The sequence below is a fragment of the Aotus nancymaae genome, unplaced genomic scaffold (assembly GCF_030222135.1).
Source record: "Aotus nancymaae isolate 86718 unplaced genomic scaffold, 86718_ANA_hifiasm-v0.15.2.pri h1tg000002l, whole genome shotgun sequence".
In the NCBI taxonomy this organism is placed as follows: domain Eukaryota; kingdom Metazoa; phylum Chordata; class Mammalia; order Primates; family Aotidae; genus Aotus; species Aotus nancymaae.
The window spans coordinates 35317925-35334304 of record NW_026988413.1 but is presented as its reverse complement, the minus strand read 5'-3'; the positions used below and the strand labels follow the sequence as shown (position 1 = coordinate 35334304).

At 36.4% G+C, this 16380-nt stretch overlaps 1 protein-coding gene across 6 annotated transcripts in view; it reads left to right on the top strand.

Annotated features, from left to right (window-relative positions):
- CPED1 (cadherin like and PC-esterase domain containing 1) overlaps nucleotides 1-16380 on the top strand; it is a 313055-nt gene that overhangs the window by 239011 nt on the left and 57664 nt on the right. For all 6 annotated transcript variants that reach the window (XR_010341759.1, XM_064373989.1, XM_012474072.2 and 3 more), the window contains one exon: nucleotides 14471-14588. Coding sequence is in view for 5 of the 6 variants with exons in the window: in XM_064373989.1 (XP_064230059.1) it covers nucleotides 14471-14588 (118 nt within the window). In the remaining variant the exon portion in view is untranslated. The remainder of the gene's footprint in view (nucleotides 1-14470; nucleotides 14589-16380) is intronic.

Here is a 16380-nt window from a genome sequence, read left to right as displayed (position 1 = left end):
CTACCATTTAAGGATTATTGGAGGTGTGTACCTGTATGTGTGCATGTGTGGGTGTGTGCATATTGGTGTGTTTCTGTAGCGCTTACCAAGATATTTGGTTGGTGCAAAGTTAACTGTGGTTTTTGCCAATTTTTTTTGAGACAGAGTCTTACTCTGTCACCAAGGTTGGAGTGCAGTGGCACAATCTCGGCTCACTGCAACCTCTGCCTCCCTGGTTCAAGTGATTCTTCTGCCTCAGCCTCCTGAGTACCTGAGTAGCAGGGATTACCAGTACCTGGCTAATTTTTTTTTTTTTTTTTAGTTTTGCCATGTTGGCCAGGCTGGTCTCAAACTCTTGACCTCAGGTGGCTTGTCCATCTTGGCCTCCCAAAGCCATTACTTTCAATGGCAAAAATTGCAATTACTTTTACACCCATCTAATAATTATAGATAGGAAATGTCCACATGGTGCCTGAAACTAATGTGACTGCATCTTTTATTAAATATTCAACTCTATCGGTAGTGACACTCAGACATAAGATCTCCCACCAGTTGCATTTTTAAGGATTACAACCTCATATGCTTTATTGGCAAACCATTTATATGTGGGACAGTCCATCCATGCTGAAGTATTTATAAGCAATTATTTTGAGTATGAGTGATCAATATTTCCTGGGCAACCTACTTACTGCTTAACAGATGGCAAACATTTGTTGTTGTTTGGTGTCACCATTGTTCTCCAGTACACATCAATTAAAAGTTTTACTCATAAGTGGGAGTTGAACAGTGAGAACACATGGACACAGGGAGGGGAACATCACGCACTGGGGCCTGTCAGGGGGTGAGGGGCTAGAGGAGGGATAGCATTAGGAGAAATACCTAATGTAGATGACGGGTTGATGGGTGCAGCAAACCATCATAGCACATGTATACCTATGTAACAAACTTGAACGTTCTGCACATGTATCCCAGAACTTAAAGTATAATTTAAAAAATGAAAAAAAGTTGTCTTTTAAAATCTCTGCAGCCTATTACCTATTTCCAATCAGTGTTATTTCTGTCTCAACTTACAAAAACAGGTTTGCTCCTTTGAAATATGAAATAACTTTTTCTTGTTGTTATTATTTTGCCACTTCCAAAACTGATTTAGATTCTTCACAGTATGAAAAAATCCAAAGTAGTAACACAGAGTTCCAACTCTACATTTCTTTGTTCACAAGTCAAAAAGAACTGAATGTTGTATTGAAGCATATAAATTCATTCTTACATTCATTTGTATTCATATTTACCCTTCTGGATTCCATCTGGAGCCAAAACCAAAAGTGCTCAGAAACCACAACAAAGGCTGCTTTCCTTGGGTTTTCTAGCTCACTGGAGGTAGGCAGCATTAGGTATTCACAGTCTTCATCTCACTAAATTTTCCAGTCCAAATTCTACAGAGCCCAGAAACTCACATATTTCTAAATGGAGAATACAGAGTGCCTTTCAAAATGGGCTTCAGCAAGCAGGACCACATTGGCCCCATCCTGGCTAATTTGAAGGCCATTTAGGTTGGAAAAGAAAAAAAAAACTTTATGTTAGCTCAGAGATGTGGAATGCATGAGAAATGTAAAGAAATATTTCCAATATTAATGTCATATTAATACATTTAATTGAGTAGAACTAATTCATTTCCTTGTAATTTGTTTCAATTTCCCTCCTTCCTGAGTTCCTTGTGGACTAACTTAAAATTCTTTCATAGTATAATGTATAGTCACTTTTCAGCTGATATTTGTTTAGGGAAGAAACACACAACTGTGTCACATTCTATGATGGCTCATTACTAGGTGGATTCTAATGTGTTATAATTAAGACTATGCATTCCAAACATAAATAGCAAGGGAAGCCATATATACTATCCTCTACCTAACCTCAAGTTCCATTATTTTTAATGCAACTAAAACATATTAGTAATCTCTCACTAAAACAGGATAACGTCCAGCATTGAAGCTTATTAATTTTTAAATCCATATTACTAGAAAAATTTTCTGCACACATAAAAAATAGAATAAGTAGCTATACATTTTTCTTAAAACTCAATGTAAGGTGATTACATAGGTAAACCTTGTTCACTGCTGATTTTTATTGGAATGAATTGTAAGTAAAGTCAAAATGTTTCCTACTCCTCAGTAAAGATGTTTCATTTTGCCTATACTTTTAAAAGCCAGCTACTTAGTAAGTATTTTTATAAGTTTTATAAAAGGAAATAGATTTTAGACACTTACCTGGTAAGAATTTTTAAATACAACAAAGTGGAAGAAGCTTAATTTGTTGTCACATTCGAGAACTCTGTGTCATTAGAATGAGCCAAGCATGGAAATCGTGATTTCAAATTAATGTGACTAATTTCTACCCACTTCCTATCCTGGTCTCTGAGCATCATCCACTCTGAATTTGAATGGCCATGTTTTCGCCCAGCTCTGGAATGTTTCAGGTGCTCATTGCTCTACCTGAAACATTTACTCAACTCACTCTTATGTTTCCTTGAATAGACTCTAAGTCTGGAAACACAAGACAGTATTAAACAGTTATACAGGCTGCTAGTCCTTCATAGCCCTCAGTAGGAATCAAACCTGCCAATTCCTCCATTTCGGATTTCTGTCCTCCAGAACTGAAAGACAATAAATTTAGATTTGTTCTAAGCCATATAATTTGTGGTACTTTGTCACAGTCACGTGAGGAGACTAATACAACTTCAAAGAGCTATCAGTTCTCTTCTTTTCTAATATTGTGCTTTAACATCTTAAATAATATTGTTTAAAATTTTAGTTTTAAAAATACAACCATAATTCATACTAATGGTAAAATATTAAAGCATGTAAAATAAAAAGTAAAAGCGCATTTTGCCTTCCCATCTCTGGTCTGCTATTCTTAATCTTCTAAGAGATCCACTGTTTAGAATTTCTTGTGTATCATTCCAGAACTTATGTGTTCACAATCAAGTATATATACTAACACTTTATTTTACTTAAATAAGATCATGGTATACATCATGTTTTGCAATTTGCTTTACTGCTTTTAATAACTTTTCTCATATATATTCATATGTTCACTCTACATCCATCTTTTCTAATAATTACAAAATATTCAATTATCTGGATGTACCATAAGTTATTTAACCAGTTTTGTATTAATGGGCACTTGATATGTGTCTAGTTTTATAGTATTTTATGAAGTGCTCCAATCAATTTTCTTGTATATCTGTCTTTATGTACTTTGTAAAGTATATTTGTAGGATGAATTCTTAGCAGTATAATTGCTGGTTTACATTTATATGCAATTATTTTTACAGATATTTTGAAATGCCCTTTATAAAGGATAAAAATCTCTCTTAATATTAATTTACATAAATTGGTTTCTTTTCTTCTTGAAAACTTTCAATTTGGGGATAAAGATGGAATTTCAAGGGTGATTTTAGATAGATTATTATTAATTATTCCTTGCTAAGGTAAACTTCAGCTAAGTATTCTATAAATATTTATTAAATGTCTAATACTGTGAATCGGACAATAGCTACTCAGTATTTTATGACTGACTGACTACAATGCAAGGAGAGTTGTTAAATTTAAAGACCATGCAAACATAGAAAATCATTCATTCCTTCAGAACAAGATGCAAGTGAGCACAAGGAATCCATTTGGAAATTTCTTAAAAGGGAAAACCACAAACACAAAATTCTAGAGCTGAATAGATCATATGGGAATTATTTAGACATTTATTCTGTAGAGACTCGAAAACATGAGAGCCAAGATTATATTGGAAGTCATTCCAGTGCTCCAAATATCCATGCTAGCAAGACCCCAGTGTTGGCCATATAGGTCATATTTACCCTTATATTCTCAGCCTTTTTTTCTCTATTCCAGTGGCCCTTCCCCTGCAGCTGGGCCCCACACCTACATCCATTCATTTCTTCTCCTTCCATTGATCCCATATACTGACAATAGCTTCAGTCAGGAGCCATGTTTTTATTGTTTGTCACATGCCCAGGACTGTAATAAGTGCTAGAAACAGAAAGATTGCAACATACTTTCTGATCTGGGCTTATGTCATGGATGGATTTATACCAAACACAGCCTCGGTGTGACTGTACCTGAAAAGACATAAAGCAATGCAAATTGATTTTCAGCAACTAACTTTCAACTGGGATTGGAGTGGAGATGGAGGAAAGATGAAAGAGGAGGTATTGATTCATTCACAGGAAGATTGAAATCAGACTATAAAAGCAATGATTTGCTCTGCTTTTAGGAAAGTCAGCTATATAAGTGGCAGAGATCTAAAGTAAGATGGACCTGCATTTAAAACCTACCTCTTAGTAATTTAGCATTTCTGTTTTCTTGTTCCTAAAATAAAGGGAGGAGTTGTTGTGAGAAAAATAAGATATTATGTGTAAATGACTTAATATGATGCCAGGATGTAATAAATGCTTAAGAAATATATCTATTTAAATTATCACTATGCTCCAGTTTCATCCTAGAGAAGTTTGACAAATCTATACTAGGTTTCTGGTAGGTTGGAAGGAAGGTTAGAACTCCAAGTAGCAACTGATATTCATTTTGAGATTAGCAAAATATTTTTGGAATAAGCTTGTAGCAGAAAAGGCAATCCATTTTTGGCAAACTACTTAGGATTTGTCACAAAAATCAACTCAAAATGGACTAAAGACTTAAATGTAAGTCCAGAAACTATAAAAATACTAGAAGAAAACCTAGGGAAAAGTCTCCTGGACACTGGTTTAGGCAAATAATTTATGATTAAAACTTCAAAATCACAGGAAACAAAAACAAAAATAGACAAATGGGACTTAATTAAGCTAGAAAGCTTCTACACAGCAAAAGAAAATTAACAAAGTGAAGAGATAACTTGTTGAATGAGAGAAAAGCATTTGCAAACTACTCTTCTGAAAGGGGACTAATATCTAGAATACAAAAGGAACTCAAGCAACTCAGAAGTATAAAAGCAAACAATCCCACCAAAAAGTGGGTAAAATTTAGGAATAGACATTTTTCAAAAGAAGACATACAAATGGCCAGTGGGTACATGAAAAAATGCTCAATATCACTAATCATCAGAGAAATGCAAATCAAAACCACAATAAGACATCATCTAACTCCAATCAGAATGACTATTATTAAAAAGACAAAAAATAACAGACGTTGGCAATGATGTGAAGAAAAGAGAGCTCTTATCCACTATTGGTGGGAATGTAAACTAATATTGCCACTATGGAAAATAATATGGAGATTTCTAAAAAAAAAAAAAAAAAAAACCAAAAAAACACACACACACAAAATAGAATTACCATCCAATCCAGTAATTCCACTACTGGGTATCTAACCAGAAGAAAGATATGTTTATCTAAGGGATAGCTGCACTCATACATTGTAGTACTATTCACAATAGCAAAGATATGAAATCAGCTAAGTGCCCATCAGTGGATGAATGGATAAAGAAAATGTGGAACATATACTCAATGGACTATTACTGGGCCATAAAAAATTAAATCACATCATTTATAGTAACAGAAATGGAATCGGAGGTCATTATCTTAAGGGAAATAAATCAAGCACAAAAAGAAAAATATCACATGTTCTCACTTATATATGAAAGCTAAAACATTGATCACATGGTGGTAGAGGGTGAAAAGACAGATAACAGAGTCTGGAAAGGATGAGTGTGAAGACAGAGGATGAAGAGAAGTGGGTTAAAGGATATAAACATACAGTGAGACAGAAGGAATGAATTCAATGTTTGATAGCAGAGTAGGGTGACTGCAGCTAACAAAAATGTATTATACTCAGATATGGACAACCAAAATACCCTGATGTGGCCACTAAGCATTATATACCCATTTAAGAAAATTTCTCATGTACCTCATAAATTTGTACAATTTTACAAGTAGATTTGTTAATGTCTCTTTCCCAATTCACAAATAGGGTATTTTAAAAGAATATGAAAATAAATAAATAGTGAGAGAGACAAATGCTCATATCCTAAATACATAAATGGCCATATTGAAATATCTTCTAAAGTTATGCTCTATTTGATATATTTTCCATGATAAACATCTTCAATGTGAATCGCAAACAACTCAGGATGTGTTATCTTGCTTCTCAATATATACCTAAGAAATCAGTCTTCTTGCCAAAAGGAGAAAAAAGTTTCAAAATCAAAATTATAAGTCTCATAGATTGATTTTCATAGTAGAAAATACATGAAATGAAGGTTATTGTAATGGGAAATCACTAGAAATCTCAAAATCCAAATACTTCATGATTTTCACTTTATGGTACTTGTTATAATATATATTATATATGGCACCCAGGGAGCTTCTTAGTTGACCATAATTAACTTATAAGAAAATTTGAAAAATTGAAATTTTGTTTGTTTTTGGCAGGAGCTGATGAAACATTTTCTAATGATGGAAGCTAAAGTTCCCTACCACAATGTTTGTGCATCTTATACTAAGTTCGTCTTTCAATGCAATTTAATTTTTCCCTTATTCTAAAATGTTTGGTTTTTTAGTGCATGTCCTGAAAAAAGAAATGTCAGCACTTCATAAAAAGACCTTGAGAATGAAATGCTTTGAGTTAAACTTATGGAAACATCATAGAAAGTAGCACTGGGCAAAGTAGAAGTTATTTAAGTCAAGCAGAGTATGGGGTGAAGACTGGATGGAGATTAGCCAAAGTGGAGGACAACAGCCAAACTTTACCCTAAATGCAATGCAATCGCTTGAATTATTTCAAGCAACAAAGGAAGTTATAAACTTTTGCATTTCAGAAAGGTGACATTAGCAACAATGTGGAAAACAGACATATGGGTGGTCCATAGAACTACAGCAGAGGAGACCCATTAAGAAGTCATGACAATTCCCATGATAAAAGAACATAAAGACACAGATAGTATCCATTGAAATCGAGAAAAAAAGAAATCAAGAAGAGAAAGTTGATATGAACATCTGGTGATTGATTGAATGCTAGAGGAAATGGAGAGAAGGGAAACTTGGATAACTGAAGTGTCTGGCCTGAGCACCGAATCTTCCAAGCTCAACAGTATTGAGGTTATTGGGGACGGATCAGATTCTGGAATGATTTTTTAAGTTCAATTTCAGCTGTTTGGTGAGTAACAGCAAACCTGACTAATAGTAGCTTAAACAAATAAGAGATATTTTCTTCTAATACAACACAAAGTCCAGAAGTAGACATTTGCAGCAGATCAAGAACATCAGCACATATCAAAATGGTTTCAGAAGATCAAGAATGTCAGCACAGATCAAAATGGTTTCAGAAGATTAAGGATGTCAGCACTAAAGTCTCCACAAAGTTTTTGGCCTTTCCTCCATGATTTAAGATAGTTGTTGTTCTTCCAGCTATCAATTTCCTGGTCCACAAGCAGGGAAGAAGAACAAGAGAGGAAAAAGGAACAGCTGTACCAGAAAAGCATAGGCTTTCTCTGCAATTCCCTGTACCAGAAAACTCTGTACCAGAAAAGCATAGGCTTTCTCTGCAATTCCCTGCAAGTTTATACTTACATTTCACTGACCAGAAATGTGTCAGTGGCCACTTTTGGCTGTAAGATAAACAGGGGAGGCATGTTATTAGTGCTCTCTCTAGGAGAGCAAAACAAGGAAAAGTAAGATCAGAATGGGTTTTGACTCAACCTATGGTATCTGTCATAGTTAAATTGAAATTGAGGTACTTCTGAGACATCCAAAGGAGATGTCCAGGAAGCAGATGACTGTGTGTCTGGAAGCCCTGTGAGTGGCCTAGACAGGGATCCAGTTTGGGAGTCATAATCATTCAAGTTGTGGTTATGCCATGAAGATGAATGATATCTCACAGAATGCAAAGTAACAGCACTAAGGGCATGATTCTAGAGAAGGCCAGACCTTAAGGCCTGGGCAACAGAAAGAATCTTGAAAGGAGTTGGTATTTGGTAATAAGGCCAACTTAACAAAAGCAAGAGGTGAGCATTTCCGGAAGTAGAAAAGAGTGAGATGAAAAATAAAAGTGAAGGAAGCAAATTTTCACAGATGAAAGGTTTACTGTATCACAACATAAGAAGAGGCATCTGGGCATGATTGTCTTATTGGCAGGTAGCAAGAATTTGAGCAAATTACTGTTGAATGGGTTCTAATTTTTTTATGTATTAGGAGACAAGTTTGTCTCATGAGACCAACAGAGATGTAGAAATGAGGGAACTTAAGGAGCATGATGAAGGTTTGAAGTAGCCTTTGTAAAGAATGGGGAAGTGTTCCAACTAGGATATGGAACAAAAATTTCCAGGCAGTACTGAGAGACCATCCGGAAATGTTTCTGGCATTTATCTTTACATTTGTGTGATTTTTGCCAGTGTCACTGACTGGTATGTAGAACCTTGGATGGAGATAGATTGGATTGTTCCAGGATTGGAGAGTTACTGTGCACCTTTTGTAAAATAAATAAAGGAAGATGTGGATTGTTTAGGGATAGAAATGAGCAGTATAGACACAAATTGAAAGAGTTGTGATCATGGGAATAGAAGTTCTGCATGACTGCAGAATAGACAGGAATAAGGTAGAAGCAAATATGTTTTATTTGGAGAAGAGGAATTAGAATTTAAGATTACAGGTAGAGCAACTCTGGCTTGAATGAAACATTCTAGCATTTGGCCAAAAATATTGTTGAATGAAATAGAATGAATCCACACAGATGTTTGATACCAAATTGTGAAATGGAGAGAATGACAATGACTAAGGTGACCCATTGGTATGTGGAAGCATAATTAAGATGTTGATAGAAGACAGCCACAAGGAAGGGGCCAGGTGAAATGAGCCACAGCAGCAGGTAACACAGTGGAATGATGGTCTGAAAGAGGCAGTTGGAAGATAAGAGGAAGTAAACTTCCTGACTATGCAGGCGGCCTTCCCTGGAGATGGCTACAGAGAAAGAAGGCAAGTTGTCTTTTTCCACAAAGCCGCAGGGAAAGTTTTCTTTCCACTCCCACTCACCTGTTTCCCCTGTGCAGGCCTGGGTTTCTGGGAAGGTGAGGAGATGGAAGGTACATTGTGTGAAGCCTTTGAGATTGTAGAAAGATTTACTTACCACGGATAGGAGTAGCAGAGGATCAGTGAAATTGGATTAGAGGAGAGATGAATAGCAGGCCTTGCATTTTGGTCCATGCCTGAGAGTGCTGAAGATATGAGATATGGTGGGATCTGCTGGTGTCCAGGTTTCACATGGCCTTAGGTTTAGTAAGCGTTCGGGCTCAAGAGCACCGGCAGATGCCTTTGATCAGCATTTAGCAGAACACTGGGGAAAATACATCACAAGATCTCAAATAAATCTTACTTCAGGTGGGCCAAGAGTGAAGTTATCTCCCCAGGAATGTCAACTCTCAGGGGAAAGGAACAGTTCTAGTCAGGAAGGGAACTCTGCCTTTCTGGAGGGAGTTGGCCATGCCAGAATCATCACATTTTGAGAGATCATTACTAACTTACTGGAAATGGCAGTAGCCCAGGGAAAAGGGAGGAAATGGATCTCTTTGGAAGGAGCTGGGTGCTGGAGGGAGTAAGTGTATATTTTAAATTTTAAAATTGGTGGGCATTTAAAATTTTTTAGCCAGAGAAGGAAAGAATTTTCTCATCTTAGGGGCATAATTCCATGGGATCAATAAAAGCGGGTAAGATTTAAGACACTGATCAGCTCAAATTGTCCAATTTGGTATTGCTTTAAAACTATACCAATACTACATTTAAAATGAGAAATATTACTCATTCTTTTGTGGACAAACAATTCTGTAAGGAATGAAATGGGCGTCCAGGGGAATTAATCATGAGAAACTGATCAGGCAGGAGGAAAAGCCAAAAGCATCATAATGATTTCTATTAGTCACTCCAGCACCTCATGAAAAGTTTAGTATATGTTTTAAATTATGTACTAAACATATTTACTTTCCACACGTATGAACAAGAAAATTCCTGTTAAGTACATTGTTGCACTCAGTTGAGAACTGTGACAACCTACGCTGGAGTTTGGAGTTTCCTTTTGAAGTCTCCAACAAAATGATTCACTCTAAGTGTGTGAAGATTTCTGGAGTTAATACTGTTTTAAGCAACTCTGCTAAATACTACATTTTCTGTGTCTGTAGATCTGTGGCTCCAAGAGATAACATTTAGAACCAAAAAGGAGCTGTCAGCTGGGCACAATAGCAAGTGCCTATAGTCCCAGCTACTTGGGAGGCTGAGAGGGCAGGACTGCTTGAGCCTGGGAGTTCAAGACTGCAGTGAGCCATGATGGTGCCACTGCACTCCAGCCTGGGCGACAGAGCAAGACTCTGTCTCAAAAAAAAAAAAAGTTCTTTATTTGTTTTTAATAACTAATGTATTCAATATGCCTAAACCTGACCAAATTGCTAAACATCCCAGTGAAGAAAGAAATGAGAGACACTAATGAGAATTTTCCTTTTAAGACTTTTAAAAATGTTATTACTGTGATTAATCACTTTCAAGATCTAAAGAAATACTCAAAAAGATTCATGTGGGCTTTAAATTATAAGTTTCATAGCCTCTTTGAGGAATAGAGAAGTTTGGCTGCATCTTACATTTCTCTAGTGGCTTGACCAAGTAGGAATTTGTTTTTCTTTCATAGGAAAAAGTGTGGAGGTAGCTCCACGAATCACCTATGTCCTAGTCTCATTCTATATTTTCTGCCCATGGTTGCCTTGTGGTCACAAGATGGCTGCTCATATTCAAGCTCACATTCATATTCCAAGCAGAAAGAGGAAACAGAGTGATAAAGAAAAAGTGGCCTCAGGAAAGTAAAACTTTTCCAGAACTCCCTAGCTGGTGTTCACTTACATTTCTTTGGCTAGAGCTATGTCTCCTGACTTCTTTTAACTAGAGAGACTGGGAAATAGTTTGTTGTTGTTGTTGTTTTAATACTGGGCACATTATTCCAACAAAAAAGGTTTTTTCTGCTAAAAGGAAGAAAGGAGAATGGATGTGGTGTAGGCACCTAAGGCAGTCGGTGTCGAGACTTGAGCTCACCTAATGCAATTCTTTGCCTTCTTTCTCCAGCCTTCACCATTTTGTAGTGAGTAATCTCGATCAAGTGATTTACTCAGTGTCACACAGCCAGTTCATGGCACAGCTAGAACTAAAATTCACCAGTGAAACTCCCAGCACAGGAATGCTCTTTTCTGCATATCTCATCATTATCTTATTCCATAGAACTTACACTAAGCCTACCCTGCTGTATTAATACCACCTTTTCTTCTCTTAACTCCCTCAGCTCTGTAAACCAGTCTCTGGACTTGGGTCTGCATTTGACCGTATGGTTTGTCTTATTCAACTTTCAGGGTAACATTGTTTGGCCACAGTTCAGAAGATGATTAACCTTCACTCCAGTGGGCTGCCCTGGCTCTCCAAAAGTGAACACTTTAGTGGAAAGGCTTAGGATATGTAAACTACAAACCAAGATTAACACTAAGGGGAAATTGAGTAGGAAGCACAGAATGTCATAGAATACTCTTTGGCCTAAACTGCAGAGAAAAGGGTATGATTTGAAATTTCAACACGAGGTTCTAGGTAGCAGGAGTGGTCACCTGCCCGGGACAAGTCCTCAGCACACAAGAAGCAATACATCTTTCTGATTGATAGATACTTGCCAATTACATGTAGAGCTTCAACAGAAGAAACCAGTTAGGACTTTGGCATCTGTGATCTAGACTCTGTTTCTAATGCCCTCTGGATGAGTAGTGGCACATGATCGCACACACACACACACACACACACCCCTCACAGAAATCTCGAACAAGAATTTTCAGGCAAAGTTTAATCTAAATCCAAACTTTAAAAAATGTTTCAACATTATTTGCATGGATATATATACTTTTTATCAATAAATTGAGCACAATATCTCAGTCTGAAGTGCCTAAGTTTAGGTGACATTATAGCATATAAAACTATAGGCAGATAAATACTTTGCATTTAAAAGTAACATCCAACACTGTACCTCCTAGAATGAAGGAACAGCCAAGTCTCCAGTTGAGGTGGTGACAGTTGTTTATAACATTTCAAACTAAACAAGAATAACATTCTCTCTAAATAAAAAGTAAAGCATGCTAGATAGAGCTAAGACCTCGTTGACATCCACTCAATCCAGGAACACATTCTACGTGTAACTAGCATCATCCAGATTTCCTTTTATTGTCTTAACAGAGACATACCTGTTCCCATAAAATCAGCATTTAGTATGTTTTTGATTGAGTGAACATACATGTACATGTGTGTGTTTCAGATTGCTTGAGTTGTCCTATAACTTTTGGATATATTCTTACCCATATGCCCTTATGTTTTTCTAGAGTACACTCAGAGAAATCTGGCTCCAGGGTTGCAGAGCCTCTGCACTTTTTATTTTAGTATAAACTGCTTTCCAAAGCAACTGAACTAATTTGCACTCCCATCAGCAGTGTATAATGGTAATTGTTTCTCATTGTTCTCTCTAACATGTGATATAAACATATTTTTGCAAGATGAATTGTGACACTTTTTTTCTGGCCTTATAAAAGATCCAGTCTCCACCAACAATAACTGATTGGATAGATATCACACCCATACACATGTATACTCACAAGTATCACTCATAGATGTTTATTCAGACTAGATCTCCCCACATTATAATAAACTTTGTATTTTTATTGCTTTATTATAATGAGCATTTTAATGCAAATCATATTTCTAATTTTAATCAGTATCTTAAACTCCATGTTCAGTCATGAATTAAGAAATTAAAATATGTATACTGAATCAAGATTTTAAGTTCACTCACCACCGCCATCCCTCTTGTTCCCTAATATCCTGGACATTTTGTATGAGACCTAGGAATCTGAGGTTAGGATGGTAGAGAATATGAGAGAATGTAACCATAAATTGCTGATTAGACACAGAGTTACACAGCAAAGAACAGGTCAAACTCACTGTTTCTCTCCATTGTTGAGAACTTCTAATATAAAAAGGGACACAATAAAGTCAAACTTTTTATTCAGCAAATGTTTATTGTTTGCTGTATAATATGTACTGATTCCATATATAAGTGAAATAATTATTTGTTCCCGTGGCACATTCAGTCTAGTAGAAAAGACCCAGACAAATAACTAACAAACAAACAATTATCAAATGCTGAAGAGCATAAAGGAAACAAATGGAGTACTGACATGAACAAAAGTAGGGAGACAAAATTGTGCTGGAGTTTCAGGAAGACTGACCTTGCTGAGACCTAAAATATAAGAAGACATCTTCATGCAAAATTAGGGGGAAAGAAATCCCAACAGAGATGATAGGATTTTACCATGTCCTAAATTGTGATAAACTGAGAGAACCCAGTGAGAAGAGTGGCAGCAGAACCAGGTGAGGTAGGATAGAAGGAAATAGGACAGGTACTGAGCCAATAGCTTTGCAGAATAAGCTAAGAGAAAAGGAGAGTTGTCCAGCCTGTGGGTGCAGCTCCATGGATGGGGCAGAGGAAGGAGAAAAAGAGAAGTTTCAGGGAGGCAATACACTATGCTTCTGTACTACATCTGTCAGACTATTGAAAGCATTGCTTAGTATAGTACATGCCTCTATAATGATATTCAGTGCAATGAAATGTTACCCAATGTTGTAAATATAAGAATGTGCTTTGAATAAAATACATGCATCTGATTTCACTTCTGGCATATCATGAATTCTTAATAAAAGTTTGTTAAAATGAAATTCATCTGTTAAATTCTCTCCAAACAGTTCTCATTTCCCTTCTCACATTAGCTGTCTTTTTCCACTTGCTATATTGTCCTCTATTATAGTTTGTTTTGTTTTTAATGAGTTGACATTGAGATATATACGTACATATATATATATATATATATATATATAGTTTTTTTTATTATTATACTTCAAGTTCTGGGGTACATGTGCAAATCATGCAGGTTTGTTACATAGGTATACACGTGCCATGGTGGTTTGCTGCTTCCATCCCCCCGTCATCTATATTAGATATTTCTCCTAATGTTATCCCTCCCCAATCCCCTCACTTCCTGCTATCCCTTCCCTAGCCCCCCCATCCCCCGACAGGCCACAGTGTGTGATGTTCCCCTCCTTGTGTCCATGTGTTCTCATTATTCAACACCCACTTATGAGTGAGAACATGTGGCATTTGGTTTTCTGTTCTTGTGTCAGAGATATATTTTTAAATTAAAACTTGTATTCGTTTTTTGATTGGCAGAACAATGACATAAATATCAATGTCGAAATAAATATTAAATTGTTATCTACTTTTTAGCACAAACAACTATTGATAAGTCAGCATGAGAAAGATAAGGAATATTTCCTCTCTTTTATCCATAAAGGTTATTTTGCACAGAAAATCTTATTTTTTAGATTTTATTATGGGTCAGGTTAATTAATATGACAACTAATATCTATTATTTATTGCAGGATTGTGGTTTGCTGATTCACCCAGAGGAAACCTGTGGGTTACAGCCTATTTCTTCTGACTACATTGAAGCCATTTTACAGTCTGAACTAAAAAGATGTCCATCTGGGGACATGAAAGGTGACTATCACATTGGATATCCCTTCTCTAAAAAAAGAATACTTTAGTATAGATAAGTATATGCTTATTTAAACTATCCTTTTACAAAAAAAATTAAGGGCACTAATTTTTATTGACTATGAACTATAAACATATAATTAATGTAAGTGCATTATTTTAATATTTGATATACTTGGATTAATCAGTTCTTTTCTTCTCCCCTCTCTGCCTAGTTAATCCATATTCATCTACAAATCTTAGCTCAAACATTACTTTTGCCAGAGAACCTTCCTTATTATATAGTTCATAACACTCAGTACTTTTCTTCCATAGCGGTTACCACAATTATTTAAATGACTAAGTATCTAATTAATTGCTTAATGTCAGTTTCCTCAGGATGTCAACTTCATGAAGGCAGAGATCTTGACTTGTTTGCATTATACTAATTCACTTGGCAACATAATTTGTACATAGTAGTTAGATAATAAATATCTGGTATGGACCAAAGAACTGCAAAGTATACAAGTTCAGTTTTAAATTATTCCTTTTCATTAAAAAAAAATTGGGGGCCATGATCACTAGTGTCCCTCATATATTGGCCATTTATAGAGGCAGGAAAATTGTGACATCAAATTTAATTACTGTGTTAAATCCTGCCTAAGCACTGAGATCTGGAATGAGATACTTTTTTGGTGCCATGCTCAACATCCCCTATTTCTCTCCTTCCCCAGCAATCTTCTTTCAGTGGAGATGGTGGGGTCAAGCCAAAGTTGGGGCTAAAAATGCCTTCAAAACCATTAGAGGAACAGAGAGCATCTTCTCCATGCTTCCCTGGTTACTGCTCTGTCCTCTTGACCCCATGTCTCCCTTCATCTAAAAAGTCTGAAGAAACACTCAGGAGCTTTTCTACCCTTGCCGTGAACTTCACACCACAGCTTGAATGGGAAATGAGTTTCCCAAATGGGCAGGACAAATTGCAATTTGGCACGCAGAGTTAACAAATGTGGGCATGTCCCCATTCTTGAACATGTGTTCTAAATAATAAATTACAGTCAGGGAATAGAGAGGGATTTACCCGTTATGGTGTGTCAGGTGGTGTGATTTGTGATTCTCTGCTAAATGAGATATATGCTCTTCCATACAAAGGAGACACTGATATGTCCAATTAAATATTTTTTATCAGATGACAATTTATGATAAATCATAAAACAATTCTATTCCTCCTACTGCACCAAGGCAAAAGTTCTTCAACAAAAAGTTCAAGGTACATTACTTGGATTCTTCAAGAAGTAGCAGCTTGTTGTGTTCACTAAATGTACGCTAATTTATGTTGGGCTTTGTGCCTGGACATTGTAGGTGAGGCTGTCATAGAACGGTGGCCTTCTGGTACTTGAGGATCTAGGCCCCCTTAGAGAAGGTCCCAAATTGACTCACAAATCAAGTCCATGCTCCTTAGCCTGACAATTTTAAGCCTCCATAATCTGACCTGTTTCTATATTTCCAGCTTCCTCCCAGACTCTTTGCTTCTCTTTATGTTGATAATGGCCCGTTAAAACTCCAGGTTTTTGTCCACACTCTTCCCTGTACCTACAAGTCCTCTTCCCATCTTTGCCCAACTTCTAATGATGGAAGTCCTCTCCAGGAAGCCTTTTTTCACCGCCAGATTCCCAGCTTAGGTTCTTCCCTGTGCATCCTGGGCACACCTTTACAATAGCACTTACCACATTCTGTTAAGTATTTATATGTTTCTCACTTAGTCTCCAAAATGAAATGATGTTCCCCAGGAAAAGGAGGAAGTGGCACAGGGCCATTC